Source organism: Mesoplodon bidens, assembly GCF_964165515.1.
Source record: "Mesoplodon bidens genome assembly, contig: HAP1_SCAFFOLD_103, whole genome shotgun sequence".
NCBI lineage: Eukaryota > Metazoa > Chordata > Mammalia > Artiodactyla > Ziphiidae > Mesoplodon > Mesoplodon bidens.
Genome location: NW_027672700.1, coordinates 456,507 through 468,802, shown reverse-complemented (window position 1 = coordinate 468,802; position 12,296 = coordinate 456,507). Strand labels below are relative to the sequence as shown.

The 12,296-nt window shown below is 42.0% G+C and overlaps 2 protein-coding genes across 2 annotated transcripts in view; both read right to left on the bottom strand.

The window, feature by feature from the left end:
- The window catches only part of LOC308609790 (forkhead-associated domain-containing protein 1-like), a gene marked incomplete at its 3' end in the record, with an annotated part of 332,609 nt that overhangs the window by 28,496 nt on the left and 291,817 nt on the right, over positions 1-12,296 (bottom strand).
- Positions 1-12,296, bottom strand: part of LOC308609807 (forkhead-associated domain-containing protein 1-like) — an 80,335-nt gene that overhangs the window by 20,543 nt on the left and 47,496 nt on the right. The window contains exon 5 of the mRNA XM_081259108.1: positions 10,502-10,738. Within this exon, the coding sequence (XP_081115234.1) occupies positions 10,502-10,738 (237 nt within the window). The remainder of the gene's footprint in view (positions 1-10,501; positions 10,739-12,296) is intronic.

Below are 12,296 nucleotides of genomic sequence, written 5' to 3'. Positions count from 1 at the left end.
GTAAGGGCCCGAAAGTAGCTGCCAGGCCTCGGCCTCCACAGAGCAGGTACCTGAGAGGTTGGGAAAGAGAGCTGGGCCGGGAACACCCTCCCTCTCGGTTTGATGTGGCCAGACTGCTTGTTCTGAGTGGCCCGGACTTCCCCACCTCAAGGTGCACTGTGGGCCTTTGCCCTGTGATTTTTCAGATGTCAGGCCTCAGTACTCCACAGGGACACGTTTATTGGGGCATAAATGCCACGCAATCCGTAGACAGGACAAGAACTACCTTGTTGTTTTGTTTTGTTTTTTTTTTTTTTGCTGTACGCGGGCTTCTCACTGTTGTGGCCTCTCCCGTTGCGGAGCACAGGCTCCGGATGTGCAGGCTCAGTGGTCATGGCCCACGGGCCCAGCCGCTCCGCAGCATGTGGGATCTTCCCGGACCGGGGCACGAACCTGCGTCCCCTGCATCGGCAGGCGGACTGTGAACCACTGCACCACCAGGGAAGCCCCACTAGCTTGTTTTGATAGATCAAAACAGAAGTGACAAGGAGAAGGATGTAATTTCTTTTCTTTTTTAAAAAATAAATTTTATTTATTTATTTATTTATTTTTGGCTGCGTTGGGTCTTTGTTGTGGTGCATAGGCTTATTGCAGCGCCTTCTCTTGTTGCAGAGCATGGGCTCTAGGCGCACGGGCTTCAGTAGTTGTGGCACGAGGGCTCAGTAGTTGTGGCACACGGGCTTAGATGTTCCACGGCATGTGGGATCTTCCTGGACCAGGGCTCGGGCCCGTGTCCCCTGCACTGGCAGGCGGATTCCTAACCACTGTGCCACCAGGGAAGTTCTGGGTGCAATTTCTTTGTTCTCCTAAGGTAAGTTTGCCAGATTTAGGGGAGGAAAAAAGGATGTTCACTTAAAATAGGATTTCAGATAATGAATAATATTTCATTGCAAATGTGTCCCATGCAATATTTGGGACACACACTAAAACGAAATTCTAAAATTCAAATTTAACTGGGTGTCCTTACTTTATCTGGCAACCCCACCCAAAGAGAGTTCCTAAACTTCAGTCATTCATATACCACTTTCACCATTTTTCCCATGTCTCTTGGCTAGCCCCACTATAATTTCTTAGCAGTTTTCGTAGAAGCAGCTCCCTTTTTAAACTTAAAAATGTGCATTAAATTAAAAATAACTGTTATAAGAGTAAATAGAGACTCAGTATCTTAAATAAAAATGATCCCTCCAAAAGAAGAAATACAGGAATTTCCCTGTTTATCATCAGACCAGGTTGCAGGCAGCACACTAAAAAAAAAAAAAAAAAAAAAGTTTGGGGGGAGGTGGTGGGCATGCCCAGGTAATGGAGTTCGGGTGTGCTGATATGGTCACCAGATGGCGCTCACAGCCTTTGGTCTTGGTTTGTGTCCTTGGAAATCTTGTCATTATTACTCTGGTAGAATTAACAGAAGCGTCAAGGTCTCACACGTTTTCCGACTCGTTTCATGCACCATCATGGTTCAGAGTCTAGGACATTTGGGGCAGTTACACTTACTTTTTCCCTGGGGCACCTGAGACATTTTTGGGGGGGGTCTATGCTAGAAGTTGAGGGGACACAGGCCACTCTGACCCCCACTCTCCCCAAGGCTATACTTTTGCATGTTTGTGCTTTGGAAACTTTGAGTAAAAAAATTCTTTCACATTTTACTTTTCTCTGTTGGGGGGAAATACAACTTTTCCATAAAAGGTCCTTGGAACACTGAAAGTGTTTGTAAGCTCTTCTCAGCTTAATGCTTTTATTTGCAAGATACCAGAGATAGAACACACAGAGACAAACTTCCGGGAGGCAAAACATACGTTCCCCTCTAAGATTCCAGTGGTTTTGACAGATTGAAAATATTTCAATCTGAGTGTCAGAGTTTTAGGATTTCGGATTGCTGGAAAACTCCAAAGAGTCTTCAAACCTCTTTGATAATTTTACTATCAAAATAAATATCCATATTGTTTGTAATGACATAAATTCCAAGATGTTTAATGTCTGTTAAGCTGTGTAATAAAATGGGCACTGAATCATAAGAAAGTTAAGAGTGCTAGGAGGAGTGATTGTTTCAGGATGATAATTTGGCTTCTAATTAGCACAGGCGTATAAGAGCACATGGAGGTAAGAATTTTCTAGTGATACTGTAGCAGATCGAAGATCTCTGAGAGCAAATCATTATGCACACACCTTCGGGGACCAGGGAAAACACATAAAGTAATCAGAACCATAAATCAACCTGCCATGTGGCTTACACTTCTGGTGGAATGCTCTGCAGGCAGTAGAATACTTAAGAAATTAAAATGTCAGTGGATGAAACTCGATTTGAGTTCAAACGAATCGAGCCTCTGGTTCACATATGCCTTGCTATAAAATATTCTTCTTCAGTTATAAGTGAAGCTCCAGTGGTAGGGGAGGCAAGAGCATGATGCATCAGTGTAATTATTTCTAGATAATTTCTTTGTAAAAAACATTTTTTCCCCCAGGTATCGGCAGCCACTTTAAATAAAACTCAAATTGGGACCGGCTGATATTCAAAGATATGTGGAAATTATATAATATTCTATGTCAAATATATTTCAATTATTTAAAAAAAGGTATGTGGGGAATTGCCTGGCAGTCCAGTGGTTAGGACTCTGTGCTTCCACTGCTGGAGGCCTGGGTTTGATCCCTGGTCAGGGAACTAAGATCCTGCAAGCCGCGTGGTATGGCCAAAAATAAAAAAGGTATGTGGGAATAATTCAGCCTCATCCATGTACCTGAAAAAGACATGTCATTTTCTCAGGAAAGCTCTGAAATGGGAGAATAACTGAAAGGAATATTTCAGCAAAATTGTGTTCAGTTCAAGAAAAAGATGATCATTAATGTGTCAGCTACATGTCAAGGTAGCTGTTTGCACTAATAATTCCTACAGGACCTGTTACTTTCATTGTTTTTTCAAAACCAGGTTTGAAGGAGAGTCATTAGTTCATTTAAATATTAGAGCATGTATTTGTTGACTTGTTTATTCTGTCTCCCTCACTAGAGCATAACAGGGGGAAGGATCATGTCTGTCTTGTTCTCTGCTGAATTCTCAGAGCCTGGAAGAGGGCATGGCACGGGATAGGCCCCCCAAAATATTTCTTTGGATTAATGGACGGATGGATGGATGGATGAATAAAGAACAAACAAACAGACACGGTCCTAACAGAGTTCTAGAAGGTTACTGGGCCCAACCTTTGCCTTCATGGAGCTTACAGTTTCCTGCTAGAATCTCCTAGGTTCACCATACACAATCTGTGTCCTTTCTAGAGCACCATTTCTAGGATTGAAACTGTGTACCTAGAATCGGTTACAGAGGGAAAGACAGTAAACAGAGAACAAGAGAACAAAGGCCTCCAAGCATTGACTACGGTTTTTTTTTTCCTCTCTCCTTTTTTAAAATGTTTATTTATTTATTTATATTTTTCTTATTAGTCACCCATTTTATACACATCAGTGTATACATGTAAATCCCAATCTCTCAATTCATCATACCACCACCCCCACCCCCTGCCACTTTCCCCCCTTGGTGTCCATACGTTTGTTCTCTACATGTGTGTCTCAATTTCTGCTCTGCAAATTGGTTCATCTTTACCATTTTTCTAGGTTCCACACATATGCGTTAATATAGGATATTTGTTCTTCTCTTTCTGACTTACTTCACTCTGTATGGCAGTCTCTAGATGCATCCACGTCTCTACAAATGACCCAATTTTGTTCCTTTTCATGGCTGAGTAATATTCCATTGTATATATGTACCACTTCCTCTTTAACCATTCGTCCGTCGATGGGCATTTAGGTTGCTTCCATGATCTGGCTATTGTAAATAGTACTGCAATGAACATTGGGGTGCATGTGGCTTTTTGAATTATGGTTTTCTCTGGGTATATGCCCAGTTGTGGGATTGCTGGGTCCTATGGTAATTCTATTTTTAGTTTTTTAAGGAACCTCCATACTGTTCTCCATAGTGGCTGTATCAATTTACATTCCCACCAACAGTGCAAGAGGGTCACCTTTTCTCCACACCTTCTCCAGCATTTGTTGTTTGTAGATTTTCTGATGATGCCCATTCTAACTGGTGTGAGGTGATACCTCATTGCAGTTTTGATTTGCATTTCTCTAATAATTAATGATGTTGAGCAGCTTTTCATGTGCTTCTTGGCCAGTGGTATATCTTCTTTGGAGAAATGTCTATTTAGGTATTCTGCACATTTTTGGATTGGGTTGTTTGTTTTTTTAATATTGAGCTGCATGAGCTCTTTATATATTTTGGATATTAATCATTTGTCAGTTGCTTCCTTTGCAAATATTTTCCCCCAGTCTGAGGGTTGTATTTTCATCCTGTTTATGGTTTCCTTTGCTGTGCAAAAGCTTTGAAGTTTCATTAGGTCCCATTTGTTTATTTTTGTATTTATTTCCATTACTCTAGGAAGTGGATCAAAAAATATCTTGCTGTGATTTATGTCAAAGAGTGTTCTTCCTATGTTTTCCTCTAAGAATTTTAGAGTGTCTGGTCTTACATTTAGGTCTCTAATCCGTTTTGAGTTTATTTTTGTGTATGGCGTTAGGGAGTGTTCTAATTTCATTCTTTTACATGTAGCTGTCCAGTTTTCCCATCACCACTTATTGAAGAGACTCTCTTTTCTCCACTGTATATCCTTGACTCCTTTGTCATAGATTAGTTGACCATAGGTGTGTGGGTTTATCTCTGGGCTTTCTATTCTGTTCCATTGACCTATATTTCTGTTTTTGTGCCAGTACCATATTGTCTTGATTACTGTGGCTTTGTAGTATAGGCTGAAGTTAGGGAGTCTGATTCCTCCAGCTCCGTTTTTTTCCCTCAAGACTGCTTTGGCTATTCGGGGTCTTTTGTGTCTCCACACAAATTTTAAGCTTTTTTGTTCTAGTTCTCTAAAAAATGCCATTGGTAATTTGATAGGGATTGCATTGAATCTGTAGATTGCTTTGGGTAGTAGAGTCATTTTCACAATATTGATGCTTGCAATCCAAGAACATGGTATATCTCTCCATCTGTTGCTATCATCTTTAATTGCTTTCATCAGTGTCTTACAGTTTTCTGCATACAGGTCTTTGTCTCCCTAGGTAGGTTTATTCCTAGGTATTGTATTTTTTGGTTGCAGTGGTACATGAGAGTGTTTCCTTAATTTCTCTTTCAGATTTTTCATCATTAGTGTATAGGAATGCAAGAGATTTCTGTGCATTCATTTTGTGTCCTGCAACTTTACCAAGTTCATTGATTAGCTCTAGTAGTTTTCTCGTGGCATCTTTAGGATTCTCTCTGTAGAGTATCCTGTCATCTGCAAACAGTGACAGTTTTACTTCTTCTTTTTCAATTTGGATTCCTTTTATTGCTTTTTCTTCACTGATTGCTGTGGCTAGGACTTCCAAAACTATGTTGAAGAATAGTAGTGAGAGTGGACATCCTTGTCTTGTTCCTGATCTTAGAGGAAATGTTTTCAGTTTTTCACCATTGAGAATGATGTTTGCTGTGGCTTTGTCATATATGGCCTTTACTATGGTGAAGTAGGTTCCCTCTATGCCCACTTTCTGGAGAGTTTTTATCATAAATCAGAGTTGAATTTTGTCAAAAGCTTTTTCTGCATCCATTGAGATGATCATATGGTTTTTCTTTTTCAATTTGTTAATATGGTGTATCACATTGATTGATTTGCATATATTGAAGAATCCTTGCCTCTCTGGGGTAAATCCCACTTGATCATGGTGTATGATCCTTTTCATGTGTTGCTGGATTCTGTTTGCTAGTATTTTGTTGAGGATTTTTGCATCTATATTCATCAGTGATATTGGTCTGTAATTTTCTTTTTTTGTAGTATCTTTGTCTGGTTTTGGTATCAGGGTGATGGTGGCCTCAGAGAATGAGTTTGGGAGTGTTCCTTCCTCTGCAATTTTTTGGAAGAGTTTGAGAAAGATGGGTGTTAGCTCGTCTCTAAATGTTTGATAGCATTCACCTGTGAAGCCTTCTGGTCCTGGACTTCTGTTTGTTGGAAGATTTTTAATCACAGTTTCAATTTCATTACTTGTGATTGGTCTGTTCATATTTTCTATTTCTTCCTGGTTCAGACTTGAAAGGTTATAACTTTCTAAGAATTTGTTCATGTCTTCCAGGTTGTCCATTTTATCGGCATAGAGTTGCTTGTAGTTGTCTCTTAGGATGCTTTGTATTTCTGCGGTGTCTGTTGTAACTTCTTTTTCCTTTCTAATTTTATTGATTTGAGTCCTCTCCCTCGTTTTCTTGATGAGTATGGCTAATGGTTTATCAATTTTGTTTAACTTCTCAAAGAACCAGCTTTTAGTTTTATTGATCTTTGCTATTGTTTTCTTTGTTTCTATTTCATTTATTTCTGCTCTGATCTTTATGATTTCTTTCCTTCTGCTCACTTTGGGTTTTGTTTGTTCTTCTTTCTCTAGTTCCTTTAGGTGTAACGTTAGATTGTTTATTTGAGATTTTTCTTGTTTCTTGAGGTAGGCTTGTATAGCTATGAACTTCCCTCTTAGAACTATGGGATGCTTTTGCTGCATCCCATAGGTTTTGGATCGTCGTGTTTTCATTGTCATTTGTCTCAAGGTATTTTTTGATTTCCTCTTTGATTTCTTCAGTGATCTCTTGGTTATTTAGTAACGTACTGTTTAGCCTCTATGTGTTTGTGTTTTTTACAGGTTTTTCCCTGTAATTCATTTCTAATCTCATAGCGTTGTGGTCAGAAAAGATGCTTGATATGATTTTAATTTTCTTAAATTTCCTGAGGCTTGATTTGTGACCCAAAACGTGATCTATCCTGGAAAATGTTCCGTGCGCACTTGAGAAGAAAGTGTAATCTGCTGTTTTAGGATGGAATGTCCTACAAATATCAAGTAAATCTATCTGGTCTATTGTGTCATTTAAAGCTTGTGTTTCCTTATTAATTTTCTCTTTGGATGATCTGCCCATTGGTGTAAGTGAGGTGTTCAAGTCCCCCACTATTATTGTGTTACTGTTGATTTCCTCTTTTAGAGCTGTTAGTGATTGCCTTTTGTATTGAGGTGCTCCTATGTTGGGTGCATATATATTTATAATTGTTATATCTTCCTCTTGGATTGATCCCTTGATCATTACGTAGTGTCCTTCCTTGTCTCTTGTAACATTCTTTATTTTAAAGTGTATTTTCCCTGATATGAGTATTGCTACTCCAGCTTTCCTTTGATTTCCATTTGCATGGAATATCTTTTTCCATCCCCTCACTTTCAGTCTGTATGTGTCCCTAGGTCTGAAGTGGGTCGCCTGGAGACAGCATATAGATGGGTCTTGTTTTTGTATCCTTTCAGCAACCCTGTGTCTTTTGGTTGGAGCATTTGATCCATTCACGTTTAAGGTAATTATCGATATGTGTGTTTCTATGACCATTTTCTTAATTGTTTTGGGTTTGTTTTTGTAGGTCCTTTTCTTCTCTTGTGTTTCCCACTTAGAGAAGTTCCTTTAACATTTGTTGTAGAGCTGGTTTGGTGGTGCTCAATTCTCTTAGCTTTTGCTTGTCTGTCAAGCTTTTGATTTCTCCATCGAATCTCAATGAGATCCTTGCTGGGTAGAGTAATCTTGGTTGTAGGTTCTTCCCTTTCATCACTTTAAGTATATCATGCCACTCCCTTCTGGTTGGTAGAGTTTCTGCTGAGAAATCAGCTGTTAACCTTCTGGGAGTTCCCTTGTATGTTATTTGTCATTTTTCCCTTGCTGCTGTCAATAATTTTTCTTTAATTTTTGCCAAGTTGATTACTATGTGTCTCGGTGTGTTTCTCCTTGGGTTTCTCCTGTATGGGACTCTCTGTGCTTCCTGGACTTGGGTGGCTATTTCCTTTCCAATGTTAGGGAAGTTTTTGACTATAATCTCTTCAATATTTTCTCGGGTCCTTTCTCTCTCTGTTCTCCTTCTGGGACCCGTATAATGTGAACGTTGTTGTGTTTAATGTTGTCCCAGAGGTCTCTTAAGCTGTCTTCATTTCTTTTCATTCTTTTTTCTTTATTCTGTTCCGCAGCAGTGAATTCCACCATTCTGTCTTCCAGGTCACTTATCCGTTCTTTTGCCTCAGTTATTCTATTGATTCCTTCTAGTGTGTGGTTTTTTTTCAGTTATTGTATTGTTCATCTCTGTTTGTTTGTTCTTGAATTCTTCTAGATCTCTGTTAAACATTTCTTGCATCTTCTCGATCTTTGCCTCCATTCTTTTTCTGAGGTCCAGGATCATCTTCACTATCATTATTCTAAATTCTTTTTCTGGAAGGTTGCCTATCTCCATTTCATTTAGTTGTTTTCTGGGGTTTAACCTTGTTCCTTCATCTGTTGCATAGCCCTCTGCCTTTTCATCTTTTCTGTCTTTCTGTGAATATTGTTTTTGTTCCACAAGCTGCAGGATTGTAGTTCTTCTTGTTGCTGCTGTCTGCCCTCTGGTGGATGAGGCTATCTAAGAGGCTTGTGGAAGTTTCCTGATAGGAGGGACTGGTGGTGGGTAGAGCTGGCTGTGGCATTGGTAGGCAGAGCTCAGTAAAACTTTAATCTGCTTGTCTGCTGATGGGTGGGTCTGTGTTCCCTCCCTGTTAGTTGTTTGGCCTGAAGTGACCCAACACTGGAGCCTACCCAGGCTCTTTGGTGGAGCTAATGGCAGACTCTGGGAGGGCTCATGCCAAGGAATACTTCCCAGAACTTCTGCTGCCAGTGCCCTTGTCCCTTGGTGAGCCACAGCTGTCCCCTGCCTCTGCAGGACACCCACCAACACTAGCAGGTAGATCTGGTTCAGTCTCCTATGGGGGTCACTGCTCCTTCCCCTGGGTCCCAATGCACACACTACTTTGTGTGTGCCCTCCAAGAGTGGAATCGCTCTTTCCCCCAGTCCTGCCAAAGTCCTGCAATCAAATCCCACTAGCCTTCAAAGTCTGAGTCTCTAGGAATTCCTCCTCCCATTGCTGGACCCCCAGGTTGGGAAGCCCGACGTGGGGCTCAGAACCTTCACTCCAGTGGGTGGACTTTTGTGGTATAAGTGTTCTCCAGTTTGTGAGTCACCCACCCAGCAGTGATGGGATTTGATTTCATTGGGATTGCACCCCTCCTACTGTCTCATTGCGCCTTCTCCTTTGTCTTTGCATGTGGGGTATCTTTTTTGGTGAGTTCCAGTGTCTTCCTGTCGATGATTGTTCAGCAGTTAGTTGTGATTCCAGTGTTCTCGAAAGAGGGAGTGAGAGCATGTCCTTCTACTCCGCCATGTTGAACCAAATCTGACTATGGTTTTAAGCAGAATTATGCACTGAGGCCAAAATTCATCAATGACCTATTGCTTTTTTATCAACTTTGTTGAGATATAATTTATGTACAAGATCAGGGGCCAATTTTAAAGTAGTTCTTTAAAACTTAAAAAAAAATTTTTTTTCTTTTGGATTTAGTTTCAGGAGGAAGGAAGTTGACTGGTAAATCCAGACATTCTGGGTGGAGAATTTTTGGTGAAATTCCCTATAAATGAACCAGCAGCTGCCTTCAGGGTTTGATAAAGGCCTCAGTGTTTGGAACACTGTGGGGTTCCTTCTCCCCACCTCCAGCTCTTTCTGGCTGGGTCTGGGTGGGTATGAGAAGTGGTCACTGAAGCGACAGGACTTGGGTGGAAATGCAAAGTGGGTGTGAAAGCATGAGGTGTACAAGGTGGCAGAGCTGAGCCCAAGTCACATCACTGCCTCTCACTTGCTGTGCAAGCTGTAACAAGCTCCTGGGCATCTCTGAGCGTGCCTCAGTCTCCTCATCTGTAGAATGGCATCTGCCAGAAGACTGAGGTTTAACTAGCTGATGAGGGGACTTCCCTCATGGTGCAGTGGTTAAGAATCCCCCTGCCAATGCAGGGGACAGGAGTTCGAGCCCTGGTCCAGGAAGATCCCACATGCTGTGGAGAAACTATGCCCGTGGGCCACAACTACTGAGCCTGCACTCTAGAGTCCGCGAGCCACAGCTACTGAAGCCCTCATGCTGCAACTACTGAAGCCCACGTGCCTAGAGCCCATGCTCTGCAGGAAGAGAAGCCACTGCAATGAGAAGCCCATGCACCACAGTGAAGAGTAGACCCTGCTCACTGCAACTAGAGAAAGCCCGTGCACAGCAACGAAGACCCAATGCAGCCATAAATAAATAAATTAAATAACTAAATTAAATAAATAAATAAATAAATAAATAAATAAGCTAATGCACCCAAAGCACCTGCACCGGGGCCTGAACATGGTAGGCACTTAACGAAATCTAATATTGTTCTTACAAGGCTAGAAACTTGCCAACCCTGCACTCCCTGGAACTGTACTCCTCACCATGCTGTGCTGACTGCCCATTTCTAACTACCCGGGTGGTTCCCCCCAGGCTCTACCTGAGAGCTGTCACCCTGTGTTGTGACCCCAAGGCCCCGACCCACTTGTCTCTGAGCCCTACCTGGTTTTTCAAGCTCTGGATCTCTCTCTGTTGGGCATCGTCCTCTTCATGCAGAACCTGAAACTTGGGCGGGATCACCCTCTCCTTCTGCCTGGAGGCAGCTGTTTCCAACAGCTTCTGCCTCAGGTTGGCCACTTGGTTCTGCAGGCTTGCTATCACCGTGTCTTTGTATTTAGATTCAAGTTCAAAATCGGAGAGACGGCTGACTTCTTTTCCCAGCAGCAGAATTATTTCATCCTGGGTGGAGGCCAGATGGGAAATTTACTAGGTGTGGGTCTGGGTGTAAGGCTGAGCCCATTTAAAGAAAGACAGGAAAAATATGGTATCATTCTTTGGGAAGGTGAGGGCAGGCAGGGAGGGAAAAAGCAGACTTTCAAGGCTATCTCTGTCACTTGGAAAATCTCATAGAGACAAGAATTGGGTTAAAATGATGTACTTGTATATAGACTCCTGTAATGGATGTCTGTACCTCACAGGTACGGAAACTTTCCTTTCCCCGAGAATTAGACTTTCATATTAAGAACAACCATCCCACTTGGGAACTTTTGTTGCTACAAAGTTTACTTAGAATGTTTTCATTTACAATATTCAGCCTAGCACACTGGGGACCTAGGAAAGGTAGTTAGGAAAACAACATTCTGTTTGACCACATTCTGCTTATAATGAGGGTTATTTTTTTAACTTAAAACATTCTGAAATATTTGTTTTCCCTTTCCTCTCTTCTAATATTTCCAGCCTCTTTTGGCTCTTCATGTATGAAATTTTTCCAGGTAACTCAATCTGGAAAGTAAATGAGACAGGAATAGTGATTTATTTGCATGGGCTAATGTAAAGTTTTGGCTGGAAAAACAAAATTGCTGGTAGACTGTACCCACAGGTATAATTAACCCTGTCCTCCATCTCTCCAGTGATAAAGCTCTGCAGCCAAAGAATTGGTTAGGTTTTCCAAAAAAGGAAAAAAAATTTCCCCCAAACTTCTCACCAGACGTTATCAATAAAATGTCAGAAAAACTGAAGAAGAAGAAGAAGAAGAAATTCCCCAGAGGCCTTTTCCAAAGCAGTCACGGGAGGAGGTAAACGGGCAATTTCTGGGCCAGCTCATTCCCAGGAGAGCCGTCCAGTCAGCCTCACGACCTGCTAGCTCCGTGACCTGGGGAAGGACAGGGTCTCGCTCACGAGAAAGCCTGTCTGACATTGCCAGCTGCTGCCAGGGGCCTTCCTTTGGGTCCTTGTGAAAGTTGGTGGCAAAACTTCAAGAGAGAGCATCAGACATATTCCCTACTCCTGGGCAGTTTCCCCTGTTTCACCCTGTTATGATCAGCCAGGTGCTTATTCATTTTTCATGCAACAAACATTCATCGGGCAGCAACTAAGTGCCAGGCCCCGTGCCAGTGCTGGAATATAAGAAGTTTGCAGAGGGCAGTGGACAGCTGTGGGTTCTGCTTTCCTGCTGAGGGTCCCCTTGCCCTTCTTGGAGGGAGTGTTCCTCCTTCCATTTGGTCTGGGTAGGACTGTCAGTCATGTGCCCTGCTCCTTCCTGTCCCACCTCCCCATGTGCATGTGGCCCAAGCTGGTCAATCAGAGATTTCACACATCGATTACAGAGGGAGAGGATCTTGCCTTCTTTTGGATCATGTAGGCTTGTTTGCCTGAGTTTGTCTTTTCTAACACACAAAGCCAGCCTTATGAAGAAAGCCAGACACTGAGGGAAACAGAGGGGAGAAGTTGGTAGTGGGGAGGTGTTCTGATGACATTATTCAAGCTCCTGGATCTAGCCATACCTGAAGCTAGTGGC